This window comes from Primulina tabacum, chromosome 5 (genome assembly GCF_025594145.1).
Source record: "Primulina tabacum isolate GXHZ01 chromosome 5, ASM2559414v2, whole genome shotgun sequence".
NCBI lineage: Eukaryota > Viridiplantae > Streptophyta > Magnoliopsida > Lamiales > Gesneriaceae > Primulina > Primulina tabacum.
The window spans coordinates 36022239-36040983 of NC_134554.1; the positions used below are offsets into that span (position 1 = coordinate 36022239).

The 18745-nt window shown below is 36.3% G+C and overlaps 1 protein-coding gene across 1 annotated transcript in view; it reads right to left on the reverse strand.

The window, feature by feature from the left end:
- Positions 1–18540, reverse strand: part of LOC142547493 (histone-lysine N-methyltransferase ASHH1) — a 39332-nt gene extending 20792 nt beyond the window's left edge. Inside the window, exons 1-3 of the mRNA XM_075655820.1 lie at positions 18405–18540; positions 12654–12718; positions 935–1091 (exon numbers count right to left, since the gene is read on the reverse strand). Coding sequence (XP_075511935.1) covers positions 935–1091; positions 12654–12718; positions 18405–18455 — 273 coding nt within the window. The 5' untranslated portion in view covers positions 18456–18540. The remainder of the gene's footprint in view (positions 1–934; positions 1092–12653; positions 12719–18404) is intronic.
- Between the last annotated feature and the right edge of the window lie 205 nt (positions 18541–18745).

An 18745-nucleotide genomic window follows, 5' to 3' on the forward strand; every position in this document is an offset into this window, starting at 1 on the left:
CGCTCTTGTTCAGGGTCACCAAGATGTCGGATTAATTGCCCAGACACAGCCGCTTCTTCAATAGATGGATGTCAGGTTAGAATCCCAGGCAGAATCATGATTTGTATGGTATGAAAAGTAGAGGGTTTATCAACCCAAATGTTGTTACTCTTTCACATGGTCAACTGCGTTATAAAAATCTTATGGCTTTGATATCAATTGTTAGAATTAAGCGCTTACCACTAGGCCAAAAGTTATAGCTTTTAGTAAATACGCAACTTAATTTACTTATACTTGTGGCAGCACAGAGTGCACCTACTTGGATGCTAATGGGTCAGGCTGTTAGGCCTATGAGTCTGAGGAGGTGCATGTCTATCTGTTGGTGTTGTCACATATCACTTGAAGATCAGTCTTACCTTTTATCTATCACCGACCCTGTCCCCAGCATATACAATATTCCCGTTAAGATCTGATGTCACTCTTTTACGGCCTACCTAGCCAACCTGATCAAGCGACGCAATGACAGCAGCTTAACGCACGAGAACTTCCCAAAAAGTCACATCTCCCAGCACTACTCTCATTCATGCACGCCTTACCCAACACTATCTATTTAAAACAAAATAAACCCCCACCATCAACGATCTCTTTAGCTTTTGTAACGCAGATTGCACGATTCTTGAATCAGCATAACATAACTTGACCCAGCCCTAGGATTCACCTTTCACATGCTCTAGAAATTTGGGAAACCTCTGGATAAAATAACAAAACTAACCATAAAGTCTGAGAATATCGACAAAGGATATTATTAAATATCAGGAAACAGATTCAAGAAACACTTAAAATATTCTAAGCAGGTGATTCATGTACTAGCATTCAGCCAATTCTATGAATACCCTTCTTTCACTTGGTATTTTCTGACCCTAAAAAAGACAGAGGGTAATATAATTTACGCTACCTGATTTCTGCAATATTCCACACATGGACAGTAGCCAGGTGTGCACTCTGTGTTTGTTAGTACATTCAGACAGTTTTCTCCACATGCACTTTCTGTATTAAAGGCATCATAGTGGCATTCACAAATGGAAATATCCTCCTCTTTAAGTTTTTTGTATCTGTAATAAATAAAATTAAAAAGAAACTAATCAGTTCTTATAGGATGTCCATAAATAATTAATATATATAGATAGAAGTATGCTTCATAAAAGTACAGTTCAACATGTGACTAACGCAAGTCAAACCAGTCTTATAAAATAAGCAACCAGTAGATATCAAAACAAAAAACATTACAAGGGATGAAACTGAAGGACACTAGTAGGCAGGGAGGATACCATGTCACAAAAGCTTAAGGATGCCATGCATAAACTCTGGAAAATTGTGTAGCGTCGAAGAAATTGGGATGCTTTTGGTGCTGGTGTAATATTACTTTGGTTGACTTGATATTTATTATTGATGAAATATTGTTAACATAGATCAACTAACTTGGAAAATGATAGACAGATCATTATAAAGGAAAGAAAGAAATAATGCAAAGCTAGCGACAAATCAAGAGCCTAAGAAGGAAATGAAGAAAACAACCAAAATCATTAACGATTTGATCTTCTTCGAAGACGATGACAAAAAAAAGTCTAAAAAACTTCCGCGAGTGTAATACCCTGAAGTCATAATTAGATCATAATAAGCTTCACTAAGAAAGGGTCTGTCGGATATTGCTGGTGTTGGTAGTACTATATCGATACGTATCCCCCATGAAACCACTATGGATTAGAATATAGCATATTAGGGTTTTAAGGATTACATATAGAGGATCTGGTTTACTTAATTTTTTAGAACTCTCATTTACTTGATTTTCAAGACTCTAGTTTATTTAATTATGTAGGACTCTAGTTTACTACATATCTATTTGTTTATTTTTCAACAAAAGATCATTGTCAATGTCTCGTATGATCCACAAACATGGGATAAATGCTACGATTAGGAGATGTATTATATGGTTAGGATTTGAGTTTATCTTTTAATAGAAAAGTTTGGAAGGACTCTTTCATTTATGAGGCAATCAATCAAAGAATTTTATGAGAACCATTTTGCATAAAATAATGAGAGGTTCTTATAATGAACCTCGAATTGTCTAAGAGATTGTGAGGTTCTCTCTCAAAACTTGCCTCAATTTCCACCATAAACCTATTAATAACCAACATAGTTGTCAAAGGCGAGCGCCTCTCGCCTTAAAGCGCCACCAGGCGAGGAATCTGTGCCTGGACTCCCAGGCGAAGCGATTCATTAAGGCGAGCCCAAGTCCTTGCCTGGACTAGCCTCGGAAGTAAGCGCGCCTGAGTGAATTTTTTTTAAGTACTTGTTTAAAACAAAAAACTCAAACCCAAACCCTAGCAACCCAACGCCCCAATGCCTGAATCAAAAGACAAGAGCTCTGAACACAAGAATGAGGTGAGAACGTCAACATCTAAAACAACTAGAAAGACCGATTTCACATCTTTTGGATGAAGAGGAGAAAAATTAATATTGATCAACAAAATGATGAAGAGCAAGAAGAATACAAGCCTGAAAGTTATGGGGACTGTGATGATTTGATGGAAGAAGATGAACTAGATTTGGATGATTGAAGAATTTTAATAATGTCACTAATAACTATGAACTTATTAATTATTTTTTGTTTGAAAGTAACCTAATTATTTCATATTTAATATATTTATTCTAAGATTAATATATTTTAAAAAAAATTAAAAAACGTAACCTCGCGTCTCAAACTCCATGGCCCTCCTTGTGCTCCTCGGTGCACTTTGAGCCCTTGACAACTATGAAAACCACCACATAACGCGATCCATAACTCGGGACTATAACAAATTGGCACAAAGCCAGGTATTTCAGTAAAATTTTAAAGCCTTTATGAAAATGTATTAAGTGACAAAGCAGCCGCCTAGAAACGAAAATAAACTCTTCTTGATCAGTTAGAGGTGATATCCAAATGTTTGTCAACCATGCACTCGGAAGAAGGATATCAAGGAGAACTAGGCAGCAGCCCCACGATGTCCTTGAGTCAAGAAGACGTATTTTGTCCCATTCCACAAGTTATTTTGAACATGAGTACACAGAGCCTGGAATGAAGTTCTAGAGCATTTGGAAAGATCGTCTCTAGTAGAGGCATCATGGAACGATGCTTCCACCATGAGCGAGTGGGTCCCCTCTTTCGTGTGTGCGCACAAACACAATCTCCGGGAAAGGAGTGAAGTTGTGATCGCTGATGCGACCCAGATGTCCAGCCCAATAAAATCATTCATAGGAAATTGAAGGATAATGGTGAGAGAGTCTGAACTCTCGTTTACTTGATTTTCTAGGACTAGTTTACAATTTATTATTTGTTTAATTTTCAAACAAAAGATTGCTGCCAATAGTGCATGCATTCTATAAAATGGGATAAAGGCCAGGATTAGCACAAGTGTTTATCTTTAGTTGGAGATTTTGGGAGGTTTCTTTTATCTATAAGGTGCTTATTTGGAATAAAAGATCAATCGAAGAATTTTATGAAAAAACATTTTAGCTAAAAGATTGAGAAATTTTCATTAATAAGCTTTGAATGGTTTCATATCGTAAGTTTTTATCGAGCCTCAATTTCCACCATAAACACATCAACCGCCCCATAACGAGATCCATAACTCGGGGCGATAACATTCACGAGTTATGGATCTGGTATGGGTCTATTAATATAAAAGTCATCGTTTCGATGATAAATTTTTTAGGCTCGTCTGAGAGAATCTCGTGATCTGTAAAGCAATTGTTTGAGATGAATTCAAGCTGCAACTTTATTCCAATTCATTGGCTATAAATACAAACAGTCACTTATTCTTGGTAGGAATAAGTCTGAAAAGATAAGATTCCCGAATGAACGGGTTATCTGCACATGAGATAATCTCTTCATTCAAACAATAGCCAACTAGTTTATAAAAGGAAGAGCCGTGTGAAATTGAACAACTAAGATCCTGCAGATTTAAATTTCCCACAAGTAAACCTTTAGTATGTGATGTCCTTCTAAAATTGTTACCCTGGGGCAATACATGGCCCGGAACTCATGACAATAACATACTGGGATCATCATGAATTAATATGCATTGGACATACACTGGAATTAATTGACCTTTGAAGGCATGAGCAAATTTACTGATTACAAGGATACCCCAGCAATACAATTTTGTGAATATGAAAAGAGCCCAAGAGGCAACTCGTGTTGGAAGTGAACTAGAATGGTATGTTTTATGTGATCTTGAGGTGTTTAAAGTTCAATCATAGGAATCAAGGTCTAGGGATGTGGACTCGTGTAGTAGTTTATTTTTTAAATATAGGTTAAATCTGTTGTAATGTTAGAACCTCTGGTGGACTCTCATTTGTTTTTTGAGGCTTGATTTTTATATCCATATCACTTTATCATGACTGATCAAGTAAAAAACATTTTTAACTTTGCCCGAGCCATAAAAAGTTTTTTGGATGGAAAGTTGAATTGCTAAAGTAATTGAAGTGTGAAAACTTGAAATTTTTTATTATACGAACCAGTGGTGTCGTAGTAATTATGTGAATTATTGTTTTATCATAGTGTTCTGTAGCAACTGGGTGCTCGAGAATTACTGGCAATTAACAGAGTTAAGCATGCTCTCAAATTATTATAATATGTTTGTCATATCAAGGAAAATCCCCCTTTGTTTGATTGAAATGTTGTACAAGTGTATCATATCGGCAATCAGTAATTGCATTATCGGTATTGTAGAGCAAACTGTGGACTTAAAAGGGACTTATTCAATTCAAGATATGATGCTACTGGATAACAGAGGTAACAAGGATTTAAATGTGTATTGATGTGACAAGATGCCAATGTGCCTAGGCACTAGTCTAGTATTGCACTACTGTAAGATTTAGGAAGCTATGTTATTCATGGTTCTCTACATTCTTGAATCACTTTTGAAATGCTTTTTTTGAGTCTATAAATACGTGTGTTCATTTCCTCAAACTACACGTACACTCAAGATTTCACTCAAATATTCTCTTACATTTCATAACACTATCTTTTCATTTGGACTACGTTGAGATTTAGTGATAAAGTGAATGTACTATTTAAGTTCTTCGGAGTAGTGAATTGTACAAGATATCACATTTATGTTATGTATACACACCATAAATGTATACTGTGCCAGGGACTTTAAAATTTATTGCGACCCGCTACTGAATGGCGGTGTCGTACTGTACTGCTGTTGTGAACACATCTGTGCATTAATAAATGAAAGATGGGAAAAATAAGACTATTATAGGCACTTTTGTGCATTCGGTGGCAGTATTGTCACAGGTGTTGTAGTTGCATGTAACTAGCTCGAATGGGATGATAAACATTATAAGACATGACAAGGACCACAATAGTGTGAAGCAAATGAGTTTTTTCACCATATTGTTCTTCACCTGTATTTCATCGATCATTACATGCATCATATTGCCTTGCATGCATATTTGTTATTAAAGTCTTATTGGTATTTGCAGTAAGTGACTAAATAAGTTTTGAGCTTTGACCCTCATATTAAGTTGTTCATTGTCAAGGAGGTAGATTGCAGCTGTGGAGCTTAAGGAGAGAGCATAAGAAGACTGGAGGATAGTGTAAAAAGCCTCGTGTGTCTCTTCGAGGGTTTATTGCTAACAATAGTTTCACTTCGAAGGGTCGACTTCGAAGGGTCCAAATGCTTGATATGAAAATATGCTCTTGGAACATTAGGGTTGGAGGGGCAGCAAGAAGGCGGGAGCTAGTTCGTACTGTTTTACGCAAGGAAAAACCGGATATCATGGTGCTTCTAGAAATCAACAAACTGACGGTGGATAATCGATTCGTTGCAAGTTTGTGTAAGACAAGATTTGTTGATTGGATATTCTTACCGGCATTAGGAAGATCAGAGGGAATTTTAGTAATGTGAGATCCTAGTGTGGTGGTGGTCATTGATAATTTGATAGGGGAAATTTCAGTCTCGATAGATATCATTTGGAAAGATGATATCAAATGGTGGTTCTCAGCTATTTACGGACCATGTAAGCCTAGAGAACTCTTTCGGGACGAACTGGCAGGCTTGAAATCAATTTGCGGTGACAACTGGTGCTTGGGAGGAGACTTTAATGTGGTAAGAAACTCGGGCGAAAAGATGAATAGCTCGTGTTTTGACAATTTGATTGGGGAATTGGAACTGGATGACCCACTTTATTGAACGCAAAGTACACGTGCTCTAACTTCAGGGCTAATCCGATTTGTTGCCGTTTAGACAGATACCTGTTCTCAGGGGTATGGATGGACATTTCCTCAGTTTCAGACAAACGGTGCTACCCCGAACTACTTCTGATCATTATCCAGTGTTGTTTGATTCTGCTAAGTCTCTTTTCAGATTTGAGAATGCTTGTTTGTCTGATTAAACCTTTAAAGACTAAGTTTTGTCCTAGTGGAAAACTGGGGTTAGTCAGGGATGGGAAGGGTATAAGTTTATGAAGAAACTCAAAGGAATAAAAATTGAGGTTTCGAAATGGAATAAAAGCTCTTTGGAGACGTGGGTGTTAAATACACGGAGTTGGTAAACATAATTAAACAGTTGGATGATTTAGAAGCAGAGGGAAATTGGTCGGATTTTCTTAACGAGGAAAGAAGGGCAGCGAGGTGTGAACTGAAAGTCATATCGTTTAGAAGATTCCAAATGGAAAGTCAAAAAGCAAAAGTGTGATGGTTGAGGAAAAAGGATTAGAATTCCAAATTTTTCCATGTCTTACTGAATAATCGAAAGAATAGGTCAATGATAGATAAAGTGGAATTGCAGGATGGGTCCGTGGTTACGGAGGAGAGCCAAATTGGAGATATCATTATCGGTTTTTACAAGAATCTTTATAGGAAATCGGATGGTGATGGGAGGGGTTCGACGGGTTGGAGTGGAGCCCTTAGATAGGCTGGAAGCAGAGGAGTTAGAGATTCCGTTTTCTGAGGAAGAGATTAAAAAACAGTGTTTGAAAGTGATGGAATAAAAGCTCCAGGACCGGATGGGTTTACCTAGGCTTTCTATCAAAAGTGTTGGGATACGGTCAAAGCGGATTTAGTGAAGGTGTTTGCCGAATTCTTCGAAGGAGGCACGGCATCACCAATGAAATTTACATTTGTCTGATCCCAAAGAAACAAGAAGTGGTCAAGGTTAAAGATTTTAGACCATTTAGCCTAATAACGAGCATATACAAGATCTTGGCTAAAGTTATAATCAACAGGTTGAAGAAAGTCTTGAGCAATACAATAGCGGAAAACCGGTGTGCATTTATTCAAGAGAGACAGATTCTAGATTGTTCTCTTGTCGCGAATGAAATAGTATAGGAATGTAGACGGGAAAAAAAAAGGGTGGGTGGGTGCTCAAAGTTGATTTGGAAAAAGCGTACGATAACGTGGACTGGAGATTCCTGGACTTTGTGCTTCAAAAGAAAGAACTTGGTGTTAGAAGGAGAGTGAACTAAGGGCTGTATATCAAATGTCTCTTTTTCAATTTTTATTAATGGAAGGCCATGGGGCAAATTTAAAGGGGAGCGAGGTCTTAGGCAATGGGCCCCATTATCCTCTTTCTTTTTTAATCTAGTGATAGATGGATTGGGGCGTTTGTTAGACAAGGCTAAGGTCGTGAATTAAGTAAGGGGGCTGGAAGTAGGGTGAGATAAAATAGAAATCTTTCACATCCAATTCAGGATGATGCTTTGTTTTTTGTCAAATCTGAGAGGATTCTGCTTGCTTTGGTGGAAATACTCAATTCTTTCAGTCCGAAATCGGAACTAAAGATTAATTTGGAAAAAAGCGTTTTGTTGGGATTAAATTGTTCGGAAGTAAAGGTCGAAAGTTTGGCTTCAGCAATTGGGTGTAAAAAAGAGAAGTGGCCAATTAAATATCTAGGGGCACCGTTGAGTGGCAATCCTAGGAATTTTGATTTTTGGGAACCCGTGTTTTCCAAGATGTCTAAGAAACTATCAAGCTGGAAAAAGGTGTTTCTATCAAGGAGAGGTCGCCTAACATTGATAAAGTCGGTGTTAAGTGCAATGCCAATGTATTTCATGTCTTCTTTAAAGTGCCAATTTGGGTGGCAAAAATGATGGAAAATTAATGAGGGACTTTCTGTGGGACGGAGCCGATGAGGAGGTGCATAGTCATGTAGTTGCATGGGATCAAGTTTGTAAACCAAAAGATAAGGGGGGTCTGAGCTTGAGGAATATTTGTTCGAGGAATAAGACACTTTTAGGGAAATGTTGGTGGAGATGTTAATTTGAAAGGGATTCCTTATGGAAAAAAGTTACCGAGAGCATTTATGGTCAACAAAAAAATGAGTGGGACGTGAGGTTGGCTAGTGTAGTGTCCAAAAACCAGTACACGTAAACCCCATGCATAATTATAAAATTTAATTTAATTAATTAATGATTTAAATAGTGCATGATACATGATGAAATCATTTAAATGTTTATATGCTCATGTTTATACAATTTAAAATGTTTTCACGAGTTTTAACTTTTCAGACGAATATTCGATGTCGGACCAGGGAAAGGGGACCGGAGAAGATTAAGGTGCAAAAATTGAAGGTTATATTTTATTTTAAGCCAAAAAAATTAATTATTTTAAATGACTTACGAATTTTAATATTTAAAGTCTAAATTAATTTATAAGGCGATTTATAAGATTTTAAGCGTTTAAAAATGCTAATTTAAAACTTAAGGATTTATTCCTTAAATTTGGGGTAAAATATTTTATAATGATTTTTATGCCATAATTAATTTATTTAATTAGTATTTAAGTTAAATTAGGATTTTAAGTATTTTATTTAACAATTTACAAAAAATAGGAGATTTAATCATGTTTAAATTTGGCACTTAAACTTTTTAAATTAAAGAGTAAGATTTTTATTATTTAGTGTTTGTTTAAATTATTGATTAGAGTTTTAATATACATAAACAACCCTCAAACTCACGTAATTATACAAATCACGCACAAGCACATATCTCACGCCACTTTACACCAAGAACACACACAAAACAGCCGTGAACTTTGCAAGCTTTGGAGCCTAGGATTTTTACTTTTTTCTCAGTCTACTTTTTTCTCAGTCCTATCATCACCGATCACTCACCCACACGTAGCGCAGTTGATTCACGTCCCTTTTACGCAAGAAAACCAACAGAAACGTCGCTCCGATCGCCCACCAACTTCCCGCAACGATATTCGACGGTTCGAGCGTTTAAAAATGCAAAGGCATGTTTTAATCCCTCTTTACGCATCGATCTTGTTATATTATGTATTTTGATACAAATTATGCATGAAAATTCATTGGTTATATGCAAACTTGGGTTCAAAACAATTCGAAACCGTTTCTGAAAACTTGAAGCGTGGAACTCACGTATTCCAAATTTTGTGGCGTGTGCTTCGGCTGGGCTCCTGGGACATTGCTGCCGTGTATGGCTGTGATAGGGGATGTGTTTAGACATAGTTAAGTGATTTGGTAAGGGCTAGAAGTGGCCTGTTACAGTAAGAAGCCTTGGGGATCACAGCTGTGTGCAGATGCCGGTTCTTGGCTTCAGGTGTTGCGGATCAGGGCATGACTGGGATAGGGCGTGTGGCTATGGCTTAGGCAGTCTCTAAGGGTCATAGGATGAGACTAGTTAGGGTGGTTCATGGGCTGGTTGGTCGAGTAGAAGGCTGGAACCAGAAACATGGACGCTGTGCCGAAGGAGAGTCATGCATAGGGAGGCTCACTACTTTGGCATGTTTGGGGGCTTGGGCTGCGGGTCTGGGCTATAAATGGCTTAACCAGGGTCATGTAGGATGTCTAAGGGTCGAGTCTAGGGCCTGGTCCGGGTTCGGTTCGCGTTGGTTTAGGCGTGGAGTCGTGAGAAGCGTATTTGTGCCATATTGCGTTTCCTTGGGCTGTTTCTTCAAGAGGCTGTTGCTCACGTTTTATTGGGTCTTGGTCATGGTTCAGGGCTGGTTTAGGGTCTTGGACAGGAGGTTAGGATGTTGGTTAAGTATGGTTCGAGTCCCGAGTCTTTTGGCATGTCCTGAGCTATTTTAATTAGTTCGGGAATCGTACGGGTCCCGAACTAATTAAAATAGCTCACGACATACCGAAAGACTCGGGACTCGAACTAGGGTCCGAGTGCATCTTCGGGGCTATGTTTGGTTAGTTAAATATTGAAGTTTTGGCAGCATGTCAAGGGCGTTTTAACGAAGTTCACGATGTTCGTAAATATGTATCACGTGCAAAATAATTATTTTTGAGATATGCGATTTGTCTTGTGCCAAATTACGTTACGGGTTTGGAAGCCAGGAGACCGTGTCCAGAGACCTCTTCAACCTCTTCAGAGGAATTATGTTATGTTAAGGAGCGGACATCCAGTCCAAGGGCTGTAGTGATCTCTGTCGGACCAGTACTGTGGTTTAGTTTGATCAAACGATTAATGTTATGGGCCACTTGCATTGAACAGAAGTCTAAGCAAAATAATTTACGATCGCGATTATTATGACGAGTATGAAAATATGATTTTATGAAATTGTTTATGCAGGAAAGTCGCGTTATACATAATTATGCTTATATTATGCTATGTACGAACTATGTTTAAATTGCATGAATTTTTATTACGTATTACTTGTTATTTAAGGTTTATACATGCTGAGTCATTAGGCTCGCTAGACTTGATCGATGTAGATGTAGTTGAGGAGGCGGTGAGCAGTGATCAGGCTCGGACTAGAGGCAGTGCAAACCCGAGGACCTTGTAGTTCACGAGAATTTTAATTATGCACGTTTAAAACTATTTTCTTCAATTTTATGCCTTAGTACTGGTGACTAGTAAGTTAAGACTTTTTGTATTATGTTGGATTTTTCAAAGTTGGTGGATGTTTTTAACTTGGATTTTGGGTTGTGGTTTTCAAATGATAGAGGTTTAATATTAACTTCATTTTTAGTACGAGTGGTGACCGTGATTTATTTTACAAATTATATTTATAACAAATTATTTAATAAGAAAATTTTAATTTTTTTAGCAAATTTTAAAGTAGTAGTATTTTAAGACACGGTTCGTCACAGCTAGGAACACGATTTTTAGAAGCCCTTGGAAATTTATCTCATTCTTACCCTGCTTTTCATCTGTTAATTAGGGCAATTCTTAAAGGGGGGAATCTCTTTCTTTTTGGGAGGATCATTGGAGGGGCTTCGTCGTTCAAAGAGCGTTTTCCATCTCTGTTTCAGATCTCCACGATTCTTAACAAACCTGTTAGCAATTTCATCAATGTCGTGGACCTCCCGGTTAACACCAACTTTGACTGGGATGTACGTTTCAGAAGAGCTTTAAATTAGGTCAAAATTGTTGAGTTCAGCACTCTATTAGGGGTTTTAGATACATTTCATTTGGAGTTGGGCATGGAGGATTTTAGGGTTTGGTTGGGGGATTCTTCAGGGCTTTTTTATGTTGGTTCTTTTTATGACTCCTTTTTTTCGATCAGCAACTTCCCTTTTTCTCGTACTACACTAATATCTGGAAAGTACCTATACCATATAAGATTCAAGTTTTCTCGGAGATTGTGGCTTTGGGAAAATTGCCAACTTGCAATTCGTTACAGAAATGATGGCCTATATGTGCTTTAGTCCGCACTGGTGTAGCCTATGCCGGAACAAAGAGGAGGATCAAGACCATCTACTTTTGCATTGTCCGTTCACGAGCGGAATTTGGATCAAAGTATTTCAGGAATTGGGTTTCGAATGGATCTTTCCATGAAGGTGCGGGACATGTTTCTTTTGGAGCCGGGTATACTTACCGGGAGGAGAACTATGTGTTTTGGTATTTGGTAGTTCATTGTTTATTTTCGTCAATTTGGTTGGAGCGGAACAAAAGAATTTTCATAGACATAGCCGAGTCTAGAGATGAGTTTTGGGAGAAGATAAAATTCAGAGTCGCGAGTTGGACGACAAAGTTGTCAGAGTTTAACCACCTCTTTATTTCAAGAGGTAGTGAGGGATTAGAAATTTGTATGCTATTGATGACGGTGTAGTAGTTTTCTTTCTTTGTGATTTGTTTGCGGATTTCTCAACCGCTTAATTGTAGTTTGTTCTCTTATTCTAATAAAATTTCGTTTGCAATAAAAAAAATAGTTCCACAAATATTGATTCATTTTCCATTATTGATGGTATCCTGAAGATGTCCTGGGATTCACATTTATAAGCATTGGCATCTATAATTTGTGAACTTGATTAATCTAGATACATGCGGATACGGTGGTAACAATATTGATATTGATAAAATTCCAGAAAGGAGTGACAATATGTTATGATAAAATATATGATAAGATGTAGTATCGACATGCACTTACACAGTAAAAATCGAACGTCTATAACCGCGATAATAATTCCTTCGAGCCATTTAAAGAGGATTTAGGGAATCATTTTATCCTATATTCACAAAGAAATAAATATAATTTGAAAAAAAATACAGACACGAAAGTGACATTTATTTCCCAACCGCCAAGTTAGCTAAACCATAAAATGAGATTTGGCAAACATAACAATAGAATATCATTTAGCATTCTATGCAGATGGATTGAGGGACATATTCAATAACACCTTCAGTGAGGAATATAAAGGATGTTATCTTACTTTTGGCCAAAAAATTCATTTTGAGTGATATGCATAAAAGGTGTAACTCCATCTGGCAAATTCACCTTCAAATAAACATTTTGTCAGTTGAGATGCAGATATAATATCATGAAATGAATAGAGATCCAATACTAAAAATTATGACAAACTCCATCAAGCCAAAATAATTATGATGTGATAGGCATGGACTATTAAACTTCGAGCAACAAACAAGAAGCAGATTAAAAGATGCATTCGACTAGTAAAATTACTGATACCTATAACCCATGAGTAATGAAGCAATAAACACTAAAGAAAAAATTGATAGTCACATACATGTGGGTAAGATATTCTCAAGGTGCAAATTCATGATGATGAACAAAGATAAGAGAAAGTAGGAAAAATATAGACTCTTGCACCCACAGTAGATTATGCACCTAGAACAGCTAAGCTATATAAATTGAACTTGTCCGCTGAGAAAGGGCAATTAGGTGGGCCATTTCAAAAACAACAAAAAATGCTTCTGTCATCGTCGTGAAATGTCAATCTAAAATTAGAAGTAAATCAACCATTAAAGTCGGCTCTCTCTATGAAGTATGAACACCGATAGGAAATCTGAAAATCTGACAACTAGAAAACATGTCATTCAGCTTGCTCATGATGAAGGGAAAACCATTTAGCAGAGCACGACCTAAATCATGGCTTCCCTAAACTGCACACGCAGTACCTAATTCCATTAGGTATTCATGAATGTCACATGAACAATAATCACATTTCTCTCCTTATCAAATCGAAGCTTTGTACGGAGGAAATGTAGCTTACTTTATTCATCATATAATAGATATCTCTTTTTTCGGAATCCACACTACTTGGATAACAAAATCACGTGCTACCTAATTCCATCAGGTATTCATGAATGTCGCATGAACAATAATCAAAGTTCTCAAATTCAAGCTTTGTACAGAGGAAATGTATCTTACAGTACTTCGTTTATCATATAATAGATATTGCATTTTTCAGAACTCAAACAATTTGGATAACAAGGACAAAAGGATTCATTTAATGTGCCATAAGTCTTCATGATTTGGTTTGAACCCTAAACAATATCGATGCGATACAATTTATTTGCCTGTAATTTATTTGCTAAAAAATTGAAACTTAAATTCTCCATAATCAATTGTAACTGGATTTGATGGAAGAAAGATAAAGCTGCACAGAATGAAACATCCATCTACCCCCATCCTTTTAAGTTCAGAGCATAATTCTTGACATTGGCATCTATTTTGTTCAGTTGATTTCAAACGCACTGACGATTTTTGTGAGCAAACCATTCAAAACATCCAATTTCTCGCTAAATTCATCAAATTTTAATGTTTTTTTTATCTTTCTAGGATATAAGATTAATAGACGATAAATGAAGAACAAAAGGTCGTTGAAAGTTTTATTCTTTAGAAACATCAGAAGTTTCTACATCTACCTCTTATTTCACTGCTGATTGATTGATCTCTTCCATTTTGTTCATGTTTGTGAATATTTAGAAAAGATGCAGTTACCGGGAAAAAAGTTGAAAGTACAAAGGGCACATCATTGGGCAAGAGAAGGAAAATAATCAAATGGTGGAGATTGTTCCAAAATAGAAGAAAATTTTCAACGACCTTCTATTCAAAGGCATCAAAATTTGATGAACTTAACGAGAAATTATATCACAAAAATGGCCAACGAGATTGATGTAAATTAACAAGAAAGATGTCAGTGCCAAGAATTATACCATGAATTTAAAAAAAAATAGATGAAATAAATGAAAGTTTCATCATGCAGCGTAAGGTTTTTTTACCGTCGAATTCAGTTGTAGTTGATGGTGTTTAAGGAATTACATGTCAGAATCACTTCGATGGGCTATCTTGTAAAATGAATAAATCACCGTAGGTTTAAATTAGAGTTTGACTTTCTGTTATTTAACAAATAGATGACATAAACCCATGAACATCAAGGATTTGGGCCTTATTAGTTGCATATTTGATCATTTAGATTAGATAATTTATTTTTTAATAAGATTAACTTTTTGAATGTTATGTCGAATAATTTTATTTCACTTAATTAATTTTGTTCTTGGTACAATGAAATAACTATATAAGAGTCGATGTAATTGGTTATTTTAGTTGTATATAAAACTAATTAACATGATTTATTAACTCTCAAACTTTTTTTATTACAACAAAAATATCATAGTACCAAAAAGAAACTTCAAAATTTTCATCATAGAATAAAATTGAACTCTATAGTTAGTAAAAAAAATAACATGGTTTAGAAAAGTGTTCGTGTTCATAAAGTTCATAAAGATTATTTAGAAAAAATTTCAAATTTAAATCCATTTATTTCTATATTCATAATTTTTTTTAGAGTTTAACAAGATAAGTCCTTTTTCCATCACTATTGTTTGGAACTTTTACCATTTTGGCCCCTCTTGTTTGTGTTGTACTCCAAAAGTCCATGGATTTTTATTTATTTATTTTTTTTGAAATGAAACTAAATTTTATTGATAGGATAAATATTACATATTAAGCGGATGAGTAATCTGCGCAACCGATTACCAACCAAACAAAAGAAGACTACCCTATTATTGTCATGCCCATACAAATTTCCAATCCCTAATCAAATCTGAAACAGACAAATGATTGAAATCTTTAATATTAGTCGTCCAACTAGCCACCCTGAACTTGATCTTCTCCCAAACTTGGTCCACTTCGTCGGACTCCTCTTTGAATATTCTGTTATTTCTCTCGAACCAGATAGACCAGAGCGTATAGTGTACCACCAAGTACCAGAAGATCCTCGTTTTTCTGCTCCAATTTCCTTCCGGCTCGTTAACAAACAACTATGCTGCCCTCCGCGGAAAAACCAATTCGAAACCCAATTCGCGCAGAATTTTTGTCCAAATACCCTTTGAGAAGGAGCAATGAACCAGCATATGATCCTGATTTTCTTCTTCCCTTCGACATAAAGTGCACCATTGCGGGCATAAAACACAATTCGGCCACCGTCGTTGCACGGAGTCACAAGTGGGTAATTTTCCCAATGCCACAATCCACGAGAAAATTTGAACCTTTTTAGGGACCGGTACTTTCCAGATATTAGCATGACAAGGGAAACAAGGAAAAGAGCAAAATGGAAAAAAGGAGTTGTAAAAAGATTTGACAAAGAAAAGACCTGTAGAATCCCCCAACCAAACTCTGAAATCTCCCACACCCATATCTAATCTAACCGATTCTAGAACCCCTAAAAGATCAACAAAATCACTCATCAGTTTTTCCATATTTTTCTCCACCCGTCGTGGAACTCTGAATAAAGACATGTAGTAGGATGGCATCGCGCTCAACACTGACTGTATCAACGTTAGTCTACCACCCCTGGATAGAAATGCCTTTTTCCATGAAGATAATTTCCTTGCCATTTTCAATAAAACTGGTTCCCAAAAAATCAATTTCGTAGGTTGACCACCCAAAAGAACCCCTAAGTACTTGATCGGCCAGATATTTCTTTTGCATCCAATAGCCTGAGCCAAAGCATCAACTGCATCTTCCGGATGGTTAATACCCAACACAACACTTTTTTCCCAATTCACTTTCAATCCTGATTTAAGCCCAAAACAAGTAAGTATATTTGCTAAAGCCATTACGTGCCTCTCTGTCTCAACCAGAAACAAAGTATCATCGGCAAATTGAATATGCGATATTGCCAATTTCCTCCTCCCTATCTCGAGACCTCTAACCTCATTCAACCCCTTAACAGAAGAGAGCGCGTAAAGTACATGTATCTAGTTTTCCTTCAAAGTTGAGTATTTCTCGAAACATATAATTAAGTTTTTGGTCTGTATTGTTTGGAGCCAAAACCATTGGAATCGAAATCGTTTTAGTCCCTACTATTTGGGATTCGGTTTCTCTTCCATTAGTTTTTAAAAATCAACTAACATCAAGGATCAGATGCATCTAAATTTCATTAGTTGAAGTGTCTTTTTGGCATATTGCAAATAAGATGGAGCAGAATGGATTTGACCACAAACATTAGGGACAAAAAAATAACAACCCAATTTTAACCAAACATACACAAGGGGAGAGGAAATCAAAATCCATGGAATTTCCAAATATATATCAAATCAAAATCCTATTTTATTTTGTCTCCAAACGCAACTTAAGTGTCTCTACTGAATGTAAAATAGATAAGATAATGACAATGGAAAAGTAGACGGTGGGAAGTAAAATCATGCACATCATTGTTTGCCATTACACAAAATTAAGTAGCCCGGATTACAGTTTACATCCCACACAGACATGAACATTACTTCATTTCTACAGTGTAAACCGTCTCTTAAAAATTTAATAGATCGGAGCATTAATACAAACAGCTAAACCACCACTCCGGTATTACATTTGTGACCACCATACTTTTAGAATTACTCGTATAGATCACCACACTTTGGTATTATACTGAAGCTCACTCAACCATTCATAGAAACATATCCTTTAATGTTTATATGCAATCTATTACGAAATTTCTAATCATCTGAGTATTTGGCTCTTCAATCGATTGAACTTAAATCTCAGAGAGGTTCCTTAAATCTGGGTTTTGAAGTGAAGGGACATGGCTTTGGCATCTCGTCTCTATTCTGATTCCAATTTCACTTCTGAGTTATAATGATCTTCTCATAGTTGCTTTGTTTTGAACTCTCTTGACTAGACAACATTCCTTCTTGGCTTAGGGCATCGGCTAGTTCTTGGATGATGTATACATCTCAGAAAAAAAATAAAAAAAACTAGCTGCTACAAACTTGCAGTATAAACTCTGCCAGATGTTTGTCGATGTTGGTTCTACCTAAGATAGTTGATAGCTCTGCTAGTTAAATACTTTCTATTTGTACTTTAGTACAGTTCTTCCTCTTCTAGCTATGGAAGTTTGCCTCCAGTAGTCTTCTTGTGGTAGATTCTAGTTGTCGTGGGGGATTCTTTCGGTAAACTCTTGTTGTGGAGTTCTTTAGAATTATTGAGATAATTCTGCGAAATAGACCTGTCATTTACCCTGATATCCCTTCCAAAAATATTGTTAAAATCTGCTTCCTTTTACTTCACCCTCTACTCTTCCATTCAAGTCCAAGTAGCTTCACTTGTAAATAGCTGTTTCCCATCATATTTCCTTCACACACATTCCTCTTCCCTTGATTAATTGTCTTTATGTTGACAAATGTAATAAAGGCATAAACTTGTAGTGTCAAAAATTTGCCTTTCGTCTTGTCTAGAAACAAAGAGAGAGGCCACAATCCCAAGAAAAAAAATTAAATTAAAGAAGACAAAGGTCATCCTGCCAACAAGTAGAACAAAACTCATATCTGACATCAAATTGTTTTCATATATCAGAAGTCTACCAAAGAGTTTCTCTTATAACTTCTCTTATACCTATATCTATGAAATTTGGTCCATCATCTGTCAGCAAATTCAACCCAAAAACTCATCTGTCTCGCACGTACCAGCAAACAACTCATTGGAACGACCTAATTTTATCAGGCTTCAACAAAAAACATGAACAAGTCAACGATGCTTTTAAACCAGACAAACACAACTTTTCATAGGCATTACAAATAGAATAAGCTCAACTATAAACCCACTTTGTGATGTTCAAAATCAGAAGGATTGAATGAACGAATGGATTGTTTCGAGTAATCAAAGTCCACGAAAATGAAATTCAATAGAGAAATAGAGTCTCAAGGAGTCGTTCACGAACCTGTGGTGCTTCCGAAACCGTTGCCATGGAAGGTCTCCTCGGAGGATGCATCGGGGGCGCACGTGAGCTTTACGCGATGCAAAGACTAAACGTGAATAGACGAGGCAAGTAAAAAACGTTCACACTGTGTTTGGGATAATAAAAAATGAGATTTGGGTTTTGGAAAAATATTTTATTTATTGTTTTTTACTTTTTTTCTTATCAATATTTAATACTCATTTATTTTGTATACATTATTATTATATATAAAAAATAAAATGATTTATAAATATAAAGAAAATATATAGTTTTTTCAAGAAATTGATATTTTAATTAGTTTTGAAAAGGAAAAAAAATTATTT